This window comes from Schistocerca nitens, chromosome 8 (assembly GCF_023898315.1).
Source record: "Schistocerca nitens isolate TAMUIC-IGC-003100 chromosome 8, iqSchNite1.1, whole genome shotgun sequence".
Lineage (NCBI taxonomy): Eukaryota > Metazoa > Arthropoda > Insecta > Orthoptera > Acrididae > Schistocerca > Schistocerca nitens.
The window spans coordinates 202,953,648-202,965,808 of record NC_064621.1 but is presented as its reverse complement, the minus strand read 5'-3'; the positions used below and the strand labels follow the sequence as shown (position 1 = coordinate 202,965,808).

At 42.5% G+C, this 12,161-nt stretch overlaps 1 protein-coding gene across 1 annotated transcript in view; it reads right to left on the bottom strand.

Moving 5' to 3' along the window:
- The window catches only part of LOC126199291 (insulin-like growth factor-binding protein complex acid labile subunit), a 600,038-nt gene that overhangs the window by 10,410 nt on the left and 577,467 nt on the right, over positions 1–12,161 (bottom strand). The window contains exon 6 of the mRNA XM_049936114.1: positions 7,586–7,972. Within this exon, the coding sequence (XP_049792071.1) occupies positions 7,586–7,972 (387 nt within the window). The remainder of the gene's footprint in view (positions 1–7,585; positions 7,973–12,161) is intronic.

The following is a 12,161-nucleotide window of genomic DNA, read 5'->3' as shown; positions in this document are numbered from 1 at the left end:
GAGGGGAGACTTGAACCAAGGACCTCTCGTTCCGCAGCTGCTCAAGCTAACCCCGGGACCACGGCGCTCCTCAGCTCACCTTCTTCTTGATGTTGCTTATGTTGCGCATGGACTACTCAGTTTGTATATTTTGCTTATTTTTTCATAGTTCCACAAAACTTCTTCCTGTTTTCTCGATTGATCTGTGTTCAGTTTTTCAAGGCCTATCCACTGTGCCAACTTATAACTCAATCTGAGGGGGGTGCGATGGGGAGGTTCCCTTGTAAGAAGCATTGACGGAAATAAAATGATGGTTAAAGAGTCAATTAAAATTCAAGGTATAAGGATATCAATATGTTAGGTGGCTATAATTTCGCACCTTACAAAGACTCATCTACATACTTTGCCGTGATTTACAATCGGTATTAGGTGCCATTTGATAGGTTGTACATCGTATAAACGAATATTTAAAGAAGACTGACATTGTTATGCACACTTTGTAAATAGTTGTTAACGTTTATTGAATGAAATGTGATGGATTGTCTTTATTATCAAATGGCGTAATGAATGACTGCTGGTGCTAGTAGAGGTTGGAACGCCAGTGGAAACGAAACGGCAGGCGTAACTCAGGCCATGGATGGAAAACTCCGGACAGGTGTGTTGGTCCAGCTTAATACAGGTGGAGTGACAGGAAATGACCAGTTTGAGATCCTGGCTGCTTAACACAGGAAGTAGCCCACGACGGACGGTAGGGCCACCCGAGCGCTCAAGCACAATAGAGTGGTGGCTGGCCGGTGTTGTGCCGAGGTTGTTCGGCGTTCGGAAGAATCTGTAGAGAGGAGAATATTCCGTGGTTTCCAAAATATGAGTCGCCTTCTGAAATCTCAGGAGATTTTATAGTTAGTGAACGGTTAGGCAGCGTAGTGTTGCGAACTTACACGATTCTGGACGTCGCCTCTGGATAGGGAGTCGTCGTTAAGTACGCAGCGTTCAGAGCACTTCTTTTTCTTCTTGACTGAACAGCTTATCCTTCATATTCCACTTCCGTCCAAGGCTACATTCTATATAAATACCTTCATAAAAGACTTCCAAACCCTTAAATCTTCTGCTAGCAAAATTCGTTTAGGATCACTTTTCTTACTATTGCCAGTGTAGTTCTCTACTTAGGCAGTAATTCGCTATTTTGCTGCACAGACACAAAAACTCATGGACTGCTGTTAGTGTCAAAACACAAAGGAATTAAAGACATCAGCTGCCAGTGGGCACCGGTTTATATTAATAGGGCAACCAAAAAAAAGCAGGGCCAAGAAAAAAAATGAAATGAAATGATCGTGTGGCGTGTTGGCGGGGAAGTTCGGCCGCCGCGTGCAATGCAAGTCTTATTTCAGGTGAAGCCACATTGGGCGACTTGCGCGTGATAATGAGATGATAGAAACACAACACCCAGTCTACGTGGGGAAGAAAACCAGCCAGGAATCGAACCCGGGCCCGCAAAATGATAGGCAAGCACTTTGCCACTCAGCTAAGCAGTGGGACAGCAGCCTCATAATTTGTGCCGGACTGGGACCAAGCTCATGTCCTCTGCTTACTAGCCATTTGCGTTGACCACTACGTCATCCGGACCCACTGGTCACCACCATCGCACGGACTACCTGTAACGTTCCCTGGCAACACTCACACTATTAATAAACTAAAATTTGATTGTACTATATACGCCGCTATGAAGCAATTTTTATATACTGTAATTATTTAACAAAAAATATTATTTAATTTTGTGTAAAGGACATTAGTTATTATTGTAATATTTTCTGTAGTAATATTCTCGATGTATTTGTGATTGTAATATTTCTATACTCATAATGTAATTGCGAAATGTGTCAATATCTGCGATAACAAAAATGTAAAATTCAGCCACAGAGGAAAATAGTGTTGTAAGATTACAAAGAGATGTTAATGGTCAGCAGTAGTATAAAAAGCACCACGTAGTGTGTATTCTTTGTCGTCTTCCTGGAGAGCTGAAAGTGAGAGGAACCTGTGACGTAGCATTTTATGAATGGGTAGACTTCTTTTGTCTGTATCTAGATTTAGCCGCCATTAGAGGAGAAATTACAAACTAATGTAAGTTGAATTATTGTTGTGGTCTAAATACATTATAATTTATCAAAAGTGTGTATTACTAATGTAAATTAGCTTGCCCATGTCATCTATAATATTTCTTTAAAGAATTTTCAGCATTTTTAGCGGTGTTGCTGGGCTGTGACGCGACCGAACGATTTGCAGCGGTGGCACATTAAAAAAATTGTTCCGCTAAGGAAAATTAACCAAACCCGGAAATCGGGAGCAGATAAAAATTAGCAGTGAATTAAGTAAATGTTTTTCTTTTACAGCGATCCAGAGACTGACGGAATTTATTACTAGTTTCACATTTGTGCATTCATAGGCGGATAGTTAACGTTGAAATTTAACAATTTGTTGGTTCTTTCAAATAACTTAAATGTATAGTGAAGTGTGTTTTATCAATGATAATTAAACGTCGGCTTGGCAATATTTAACCATTTTCTGCTAATAGAGACAGTCTTGTGTTCCATAGCTAACACCGGGAAAGAATTCAGTAAATAGTTAAAAAAAAACCACTGCATTTCGAAAATGTGTGCCAAGGCCGAATTATGTAAAGGATTTAATTCTCAACTAAATATTCTTAATCAGTTAATATGAATTCACGTAATTTTAAATGTACTTAATTCTGTCTAAATGAATTTTTATTACCACACGTAAAGAAGAGGTTTAACAACAAAGTTCGTACGTACAGAAAGAAAGAAAGGCAAATTAACTAAAAGCAAATTTAAAAAAGGTAACTATTTAATTTTTTTTATAATTGTAATTTCATTAAATACCCTAGCACGCCTCCCGTCAGACCCAATTTCCTTAACTTATACCACACATTACTGATGTAGCGCCCCCTAATCATTAGCCTTGATACCCGCGGCGTGTCGCCGAATCCGTAAAAGTTCGAGCTTGGTGTGCCTCTTCACTGAAGCGCCCACTGATATAAATTAATGCCCACTGGCAGCTTTTGTCTTCTGTAACTCTTTTGCTTCTTGATATATAGTGGCTGCAGGATCAAAGCGGTATCTATCCTTTCGGACATATAATGTATGCTTTTAGTTTCTCATTTCTTAGTAAAATTCTACTAGTGTTTCCTAATTTGACTACATTCCATTACCCTTCTTCTGTTGTTGTTGCTGTTCATCTCTTCTCAAAACAGTAAACATTTCGTTCAAACTGCTCTTTCAAGCTCTAAACTACTTTGATAGAATTACAGTCTCACTGGCAAACAACAAAAATTCCATATTTCAACTGAACTTCAATTCCCATTCCAAACTACTTGTTGGTTTCCTGTACAGCTTGTCCAGTGTACAGACTAAATAATATTAGCGAGGGGATACAATGTTGCTTCATCCCTTCTCAGCTATTGATTTCCCTCCATAACACTTTGACCTGCAGAGTGGTTTCTGCACAAGTTGTAGATAAATTTTCGCAACCAGTAGTTTTCCCCTGCTAGCTTGAGAATTTCGTGGACAATATTCCAGTCAACATTGTGAATAAATAGTTGCCACTATTATAGTTGCAAACCTTCTAATTATCATCTATAGTGTCAATGAACACATTAAAATTAGTTTAATTTACGAAATAGCAGTACCTGTGTTATTAAGGAGTACGATTCAATATTCCTTCGGATATGCATGCACTGCAGGGACAGCAGGCATATAGAAATATAGGAAATGTATTGCTAATTGCGAATATGAACCACCGTCGGCTGTATAATGGAATGACGACAGTGAAAATTTGTGCCGGACCGGGACTTGAACCCGGATTGCCCACTTTAAGCAAGCGTTTGCCTCAGTCTCTTATGCTATCCGTGCTCGAATCACGGCCAGACACAAAATTTCGTATGTCGTCGTCCATCTGTAACAAACTGCACTCGTTCGTTTCGTATGTTCCCATCCAGGAAGGGCATATTTATCGAAGGTCTGGGGCCCGATATTGACGCATAAATACGAAATAGTAATGCCTGTGTTACTAAGTAGTACGATGCAATGTTCCTTACGACGCGCAAACTTTCACTGTCATCGTTCCAATATACAGCAGATGGTGGTTCACACTCGCAATTGCGAATACATTTCCTGTATTCCTTGATGGCTTGCAGTGCCTGTTTCTTCGGACATGCAGTCGTGTCAGAATGAGCATTGCATTGCATTTCCTAATAACACAGGCACTACTATTTCGTATTTATTCGCCAATACCAGGCAGCGACAATAAATTAAAATGTCTTCCCCTCTACGGGAATTACATAATGTGTGTACGAGTACAGGCTGTGAAGCGTGAACGACGACATGCGGAACTTGGGATCTGGCCGTGGGTCCTGCACCAGCCACAGCGGTTTAAAGGAAACCCCTTACATAAAGCGGTAAATCCGTGTTCAAGTCCGGTCCGGCACAAATTTCCAGTGTCATCATTCCAATGGCAGTCGTGCGAAACACCGGCACTTATCGCCGCGTGGCGTGTCGTTCTCTATGGGTTAAGAACTGCGTCGTTTGGCGTGCGTCCACCTCGAAACAAAGGTGGGAACTGGCGAGACGCGGCCAGAAAAAGCTTTCACCTGGGCCGCACCTGTCCTTTTGTCCGCTCTAGAGAGCAATAAACTGTGTCGCTCAGTGGGCGGACGCAGGATGCTGCCGCCTCGTAAGTGCACACTCACATTATGCACAGTATTCTAGTACAGCAAAAGCTGCTCTTCCAAATGGTGCATTTTAAATTACAATCAGAGGTGACCTATATAAATATATTTGCCTCCAAATTTGGTCAAATGTAGGGTTCTGATTTTTTTAAGTTAACTTTCTGGATGATTACCTTAGGAATTACAAAAGATACACTTTTGTCATTATTACACTGGCTTGCCAGGCAGAACATATACACAAAGGCAGATTAACAAGGGAGGCTGTGCCAAAGTTGACCTTAAATTTCTTGTCACGGAATTTACCCCTGACTTTGAACAGTTTTTTAATTTCTTTTTCAATCTTTACTCATGATAATGCTATTTTTGAGTTCTCTGCACAAAACTGATGTAGAGACCTAGATTTGTAAATGTGAAGTACCTTGCATGGATAGCAAAGAAAGTACAAACTTAACCGTACAGAAACTTGTGGTCCATCTCACTTTTGGTCTCATCAAACGCAGAATTTATTCCTCTATATCGTTTGTATGAACCACTTTATTGGTAGATGGATTAGTTTCAACGATATTACCAAAAAACTGAGGTTAAAACGAAAGTTTTCCATGAACATGTACCAGGAGTACCGGTATGAAATGAGCGTTAAGATACAAATGTGTCGATAGGGAACATTTGTTGTCAACGAGCCTTAATTTTTTTTTTGTTTGGTTGGTATGACATCTGTCAACGATATTTAGTATACATCAAGTCATGGAACAAACAACATCATATGTTTTCAACGTGTTAACAATGTCGAATTTTGTACCAGAAAGTGATGATTTGCGGAAAGCATTAATTTTTTGTTTTCATTTGAAAAAAAGTGCTGAAGAGTCGCATCGAATGTTTGTCGAGGCATATGGTAATCATGCTCTATCAGAAGCAACATGCAAAAGATGGTTTCAACGGTTTATAAATAATGATTTTGATGTAAGAAATGAAGAACGTGGAAGACCACCAAAAAAGTTCGAAGACGCCGAATTGCAAGGAATATTGGATGAAGATAATACTTTGAGTCAGAAACAAATGGCAGCAATGATAAATGTTGTACAACAAGCAATTTCTTACTGTTTGAAAGCTATGGGAAAGATCCAAAAGTGTGGAAAATGGGTGCCACATGAATTGAATGAAAGACGGAAAACCGAAAAACCATTTGTCAAATTTTGCTTCAAAGACATGAAAGAAAATCATTTTGCATAGAATTGTTACTGGCGATGAAAAATGGATTTATTTTAAGAATCCTAAACGGGAAAAATCATGGGTTAATCCGGGACAACCATCAACATCGACTGCAAAACCAGATCGATTCGGTGAGAGGACAATGCTGTGTGTTTGGTTGGATTAGAAAGGTGTGGTGTATCATGAGCTTCTAAAACCCGGTGAAACTGTGAATACTAATCGCTACAGATAACAAATGATAAATTTGAACTGTGCATTGATCGAAAAAAGACCAGAATGGACCAGAAGAAATGGCAAAGTAATTTTTTCACACGACAATGCACCTGCACACAAAGCAAAACTGGTTCAGGATACAATCAAAACACTTGACTGGGAGCTGCTACCCCATCCTCCGTATTCACCAAACTTGGCCCCTTCCGACTACCATTTGTTTTCATCACTGGGACACGCATTGACTGTTGGTCGAAAAAATATGCGGTTGGTCTCATTCAATGCAGAAGTTCATGCCCTACAATTTTTAACTGCACTATGTTTTCGATATTGTGAGTCATTTACGAGATATAATCACAAAACAGAAAAAATACCCCTTTTTCGGGTACATTTTTGCCCCCCACCACTTTTCCACAACTCTGCTGAGGGTGAATACCTAGGATAGTCATACTGGGCCACAAATGACGCCATTAAGGGGGGTAGGACGTCAAACGGGCCGACTTGGAGCAGGAGAGGCACCACAGGACATTTTAATTTCCACTGTCTATACTTTTACAAATAAATTTATAAAACTATGTCAGCATGACCAGGAAGGATCCAAATTCACACTCACAGCAGTGGAAGTTCGAAAACATAACGAAGTAATTTTTTTTACGTGTGAAATTTCATCATTTTTTTCACTTACTAATGGCAGCATTTGTTGCCATAGGTACACTTTTCTTTATAAGTAAGAGAGATGGTTCCATGAATTTTGCACAGCATACAAACCATACTTAAAGGTGTATGAAACTCTAGAATTTTTCAAATCTATTAAAAACTGTGTTAAAAATTGAGGTAATTAACTACAAAATTTGTGTTTTTTCTAAACATGAAGTTTAAAATACTACAGATGATTCGTTTTTCATAAATTAAATACATTCTAGAGTTTCATACGCCTGTAAGTATGGTATGTATGCTGTGCAAAATTGATCGAAGAATCTCTCTAACTTATGAGGAAAAGTGTACCTATAACAACAAATGAAGCCAATAGTCAGTGAAAAAATGATGATATTTCACAGGTAAAAAAATTTATTTTGTTTTGTTTTCGAACTTCCACTGCAATGAGTGTGAATCCTGAATCCTTCCTGGTGATGCTGGACAAAGTTTTATGGATTTATTTGTAAAAGTATAGACAATGGAAATTAAAATGTCCTGTGATACCTCTCCTGCTCAAAGTCGGCCCGTTTGACGTCCTACCCCCCTTAAAACATAAAACATTTTGTAAAATTATTTCCGATTTCTCTAATTTTTAGGCTTAACCCTCCTGGACTATACATAATTAGCAATTGCAAATTCATTTCCTATAGTTTCATTTAATTTAGTCTACAAAATTTGGCTGTACGCCTTCTAAAGCTACACGGCAGATAGTTTGTCGCAGTAGACACTTCAGGCTCGTCGTCTGCGCCGTACCTGAATGATGAGCGCGCCGGGTCGCGGCGTCTCGAGCAGGTGGTTGCCGAGGAAGCGGAGCGCGCGGATGCGGTTGGCCGGCCGGATGGCGAGCTGCTGCACGGCGTCGATCTTGTTGTTGACGACGTTGAGCGTGCCCACGTGCGTCAGGCCCTCGAGGCAGCCGGCGCGGATGACGCCCAGGTCGCTCTCCTGGATGGACAGCACGTGCACGTGGCTCAGGCCGCGGAACGTGTGCGCGCGCAGCGACTTCAGGTCCATGAACGCCATCTTGATCACGCCCACCGTGTCCAGCCCGTTGAAGGCGTCCACCTCCACGTTGCGGATGCCCGACGGGAAGATGAGGCGCTCCACGTTCGTCATGCCGGAGAACGCCGATGTCTCTACCTGCGACAGATAACAGTTAGTGCACCTCCTGTCGGTGCAATGCAGTTCACTCCGTCCTTGTCCGTTCCCACGCCCAAAACTTGAGGGGAAGAGGGTTTGCTGGGTCGGCAGTCAGCTGGAAAACCAGTAAATAATCTACAGTGGGACAAGTGTTAACAGACAACACTTGAAAATGCACTAATTCACGGAATAATCGATTCAGAGGAATAAAACCTGACACACAAAATGACATTTTTTTTCTTTTTTTTTAATCTGAAACGGGTGCAAAAGTCGGTCATGAGGTGGCTGTGGACAGCAACGATTCAATGACGTCGCTTAAGAATCGTGTATAAAACGAGCTGTAGTGAGACAGCAATCGCAGCATGTGGACTTTACCAGAACACCCACTGTTGGTGAAGATTCCCTATGAGAACGGAGAATCCGCTACTACAGCTTCACGATCCTACCGCCGAAAGAAGGGTATTCGATCTAGTAAAGGTCTTGTGATGTCACTGTGAAGAAAATGACCATGAAGATGGAAACCACGGGTTGTTTAGACGATCACTCCCGTAGTGGGTATCCAGACACAAGTGGTACTGCTGCTCGGACAGTTCTGGAAGAAATGGAGACTTTAGCTGGTTCATCTCCGCATGGTGCAGTCAACGCTTGTGAAATCGCACATCGCACCGGTATTGCACGTACTGAAATGTACTCTAATTAAGTCGGGTGATGCTGAGGGAATTACATTAGGAAATGAGAGACTTAAAGTAGTAAAGGAGTTTTGCTATTTGATGAGCAAAATAACTAATGATGGTCGAAGTAGAGAGGATATAAAATGTAGACTGGCAATGGCAAGGAAATCGTTTCTGAAGATGAGAAATTTGTTAATATCGAGTATAGATTTAAGTGTCAGGAAGTCGTTTCTGAAAGTATTTGTATGGAGTGTAGCCATGTATGGAAGTGAAACATGGACGATAAATAGTTTGGACAGGAAGGGAATATAAGCTTTCGAAATGTGGTGCTACAGAAGAATGCTGAAGATTAAATGGGTAGATCACATAACTAATGAGGAGGTATTGAACAGAATTGGAGAGAAGAGGAGTTTGTGGCACAACTTGACTAGAAGAAGGAATCGGTTGGTGGGACATGTTCTGAGGCATCAAGGGATGACCAATTTACTATTGGAGGCCAGCGAGGAGGGTAAGAATCGTAGAGGAAGACCAAGAGATGAATACACTAAGCGGATTCAGAAGGACGTAGGTTGCAGTAGGTACTGGGAGAACCTTGCACAGGATAGAGTAGCATGGAGAGCTGCATCAAACCAGTCTCAGAACTGAAGACCATAACAACAACACTGTTTGGAGAGCACTAAGAAGTACACTCCAATGCTATCCATACAAAATCCAGCATCATCATAAACTGTTAGCTACCGATTTTGTGACGCGGAAAGCATTTGCGGTGTGGGCACTTCAAAAAACAGAAGAAGATAACAATTGGTTGTCCAACGTGTTGTGGTTCGACAAAATCCATTTCGCATCCAGAGGGTCTGTGAACATTCTAAACTGCAGAATTTGAGCTAGTTGCGGAAACTCGACTGCATGACGAGAAAGTCACGGTGCGCTGTGGAATACCATTTCAATCGTGATAGGTATAGATTTACCACATCAGTCGTGATAAGGACCTTTTACTTCGAGGAACTGCACCCATTTAAAAAAAAAAAAAAGAAAGGAAACGGTCTGGCGGCCGTGTCATGCTCAGTCTTGAAACGTCACCAGATATGGAGGGGCATGTGATCAGCAGACAGCTCTTCCGCCCGTTGTCGGTATTCGTGACTGATGGCGTTACTTCTCACCAAGCAGGTCCTCAATTGGCCTCACGAGTGCTGAGTGCACCCCGCTTGCCAACAGCACTCGACACACCAGACAGGTGACCCATCCATGTGCTAGGGAAGTCCGACAGCGCTTAACTTCGGTGATCTGACGGGAACCGGTATTACCACTTCGGTAAGGCCGTTGGCCACATCATCCCTAGCCTGGCTGATGAACAATTGCTTTAATGCAGAATGGCGCTCCACTCTATATTGCGACGCGTGTGAATGATCTCTTGCGCACATAGTTTGGTGACGATCGCGTACTGAGCCGCCACTAACGTCACGCTTGACCTCCGAGGTTCCTACATCTCAATAAGTGTTATTACTGGTTGTGTGGTTAGCTGAAATCGCTAGTCTACCGCTATCATCCGATCTCATCAGGAATGCGAAAAGACAACATCCGACAGCAGTTTCTCACCACACCTATTGATACGCTGTACAATGCTGTTCACAACACTGCCCGTCAGCTACAAGCATTGTTGAATAATGACGACCGAAGTGTTCAGTATTTGTCATAACGAATATCGCCTTTGCTAAAAATCAGTTATTATGCAAATTATTGCTTTTGCATCACATGAAGCGCTATCTATTGGTCAAAAAAATGGTTCAAATGGCTCTGAGCACTATGGGACTTAACATTTTAGGTCATCAGTCCCCTAGAACTTAGAACTACTTAAACCTAACTAACCTAAGGACATCACACACATCCATGCCCGAGGCAGGATTCGAACCTGCGACCGTAGCAGTCCCGCGGTTCCGAACTGAAGCGCCTAGAACCGCACGGGCACCGCGGCCGGCCTATCTATTGGTCACATCTGAACCTTTTCTTTCTTTCTTTCCTTTCAATAAAACACCACGTTATTTCATGCATTTATTCCGCCAATTAACGGATTTTGTGTCCCCCTATATTTACTGCGTTGGAAAAAATATAGTCCGTGGTAACTAAGCTAGCTGCAGAGGACGAAACCTGCCGAGGAAGAGAGATATTGCAAATTATCCAACAACTAACTGCTTATGCCGGGTGCAAATGCCACACTAAGATGAAGAGTTTGATAAAGATACGAAATTTGTGGAAGACCCCACCAAGCCAGTGAGACGTTTGATGAAAGAAGTCTACTTCCCTTTCTGAAATTGATCATATGTCTTCTCGTGGTAATACACAAATCAAAAAAAAGTTTTGCATCATCCCAGTTCACAAAACTCCTGAAGATAGACGTTGACTGTGGATACTGTATCACAGAGACAGTCCCTTTGGCTGTTCAGAGATGTGAATAAACCAGCCCAAAGATGTAAACAACCATGCAAGAGCAGCACCTCTTAGATGGAGGGGGTCCGACAGCCGATCAGTTTAAGTCATTCCACCAGGAAGGAGGTACATGGCTCGTGTTGTCTGTAGTTCAATCATGCCAAGACGGTCAATACCGTTATTCGATGGCGTCCGCATTGTTACTTTGTGCCAGGAAGGGCTCCAAACAAGGGAAGTGCCCAGGCGTCTCGGAGTGAACCAAAGCGATGTTGTTCGCATATGGAGGAGATACAGAGGGACAGGAACTGTCAATGGCGTGCCTGGATCAGGCCGTCCAAGGGCTACTGCTGCATTGGATGACCGCTACCTATGGACTATGACTCAGAGGAACCCTGACAGCAACGCCACCATCTTGAATAATGCTTTTCGTTCAGCCACAGGTCGTCCTGTTACGACTCAAACTATGCGTAACACGCTGCATGATGCACAACTTCACTCCGGACGTCCATCGCGAGGTCCATCTTTGCGACCAAGACACCATGCAGCGGGGTACAGATGCGCCCAACAACATGCCGAATGGACCACTCAGGATTGGCATCTCGTTCTCTTCACTGACGAGTGTCGCATATGCCTTCAACCAGACAATCGTCGGAGACGTGTTTGGAGGCAACCCGGTCAGGCTGAAAGCCTTAAACATACTGTCCAGCGAGTGCAACAAGGTGAAGGTTCCTTGCTGTTTTGGCGTGGCATTGTGTGTGGCTAACGTACGCCGCTGATGGTCATGGAAGGCACCGTAACAGCTATACGATACGTGAATGTCATCCTCCGACCGCTGGTGCAATCATATAGACAGTATATTGGTAAGGCATTCGTCTCATGGATGAGAATTCGCGCCCCCATCGTTCACATCTCGTGAATGACATCCTTAAGGATAACGATATCGCTCGACTAGAGTGGCCAGCGTGTTCTCCAGACATGAACCCTATCGAACATCCCTGGGATAGCTTGAAAAGGGCTGTTTATGGACGACGTGACCCACCAACCACTCTGAGATATCTACACCGAATCGCCGTTGAGGAGTGGGACAATCTCGA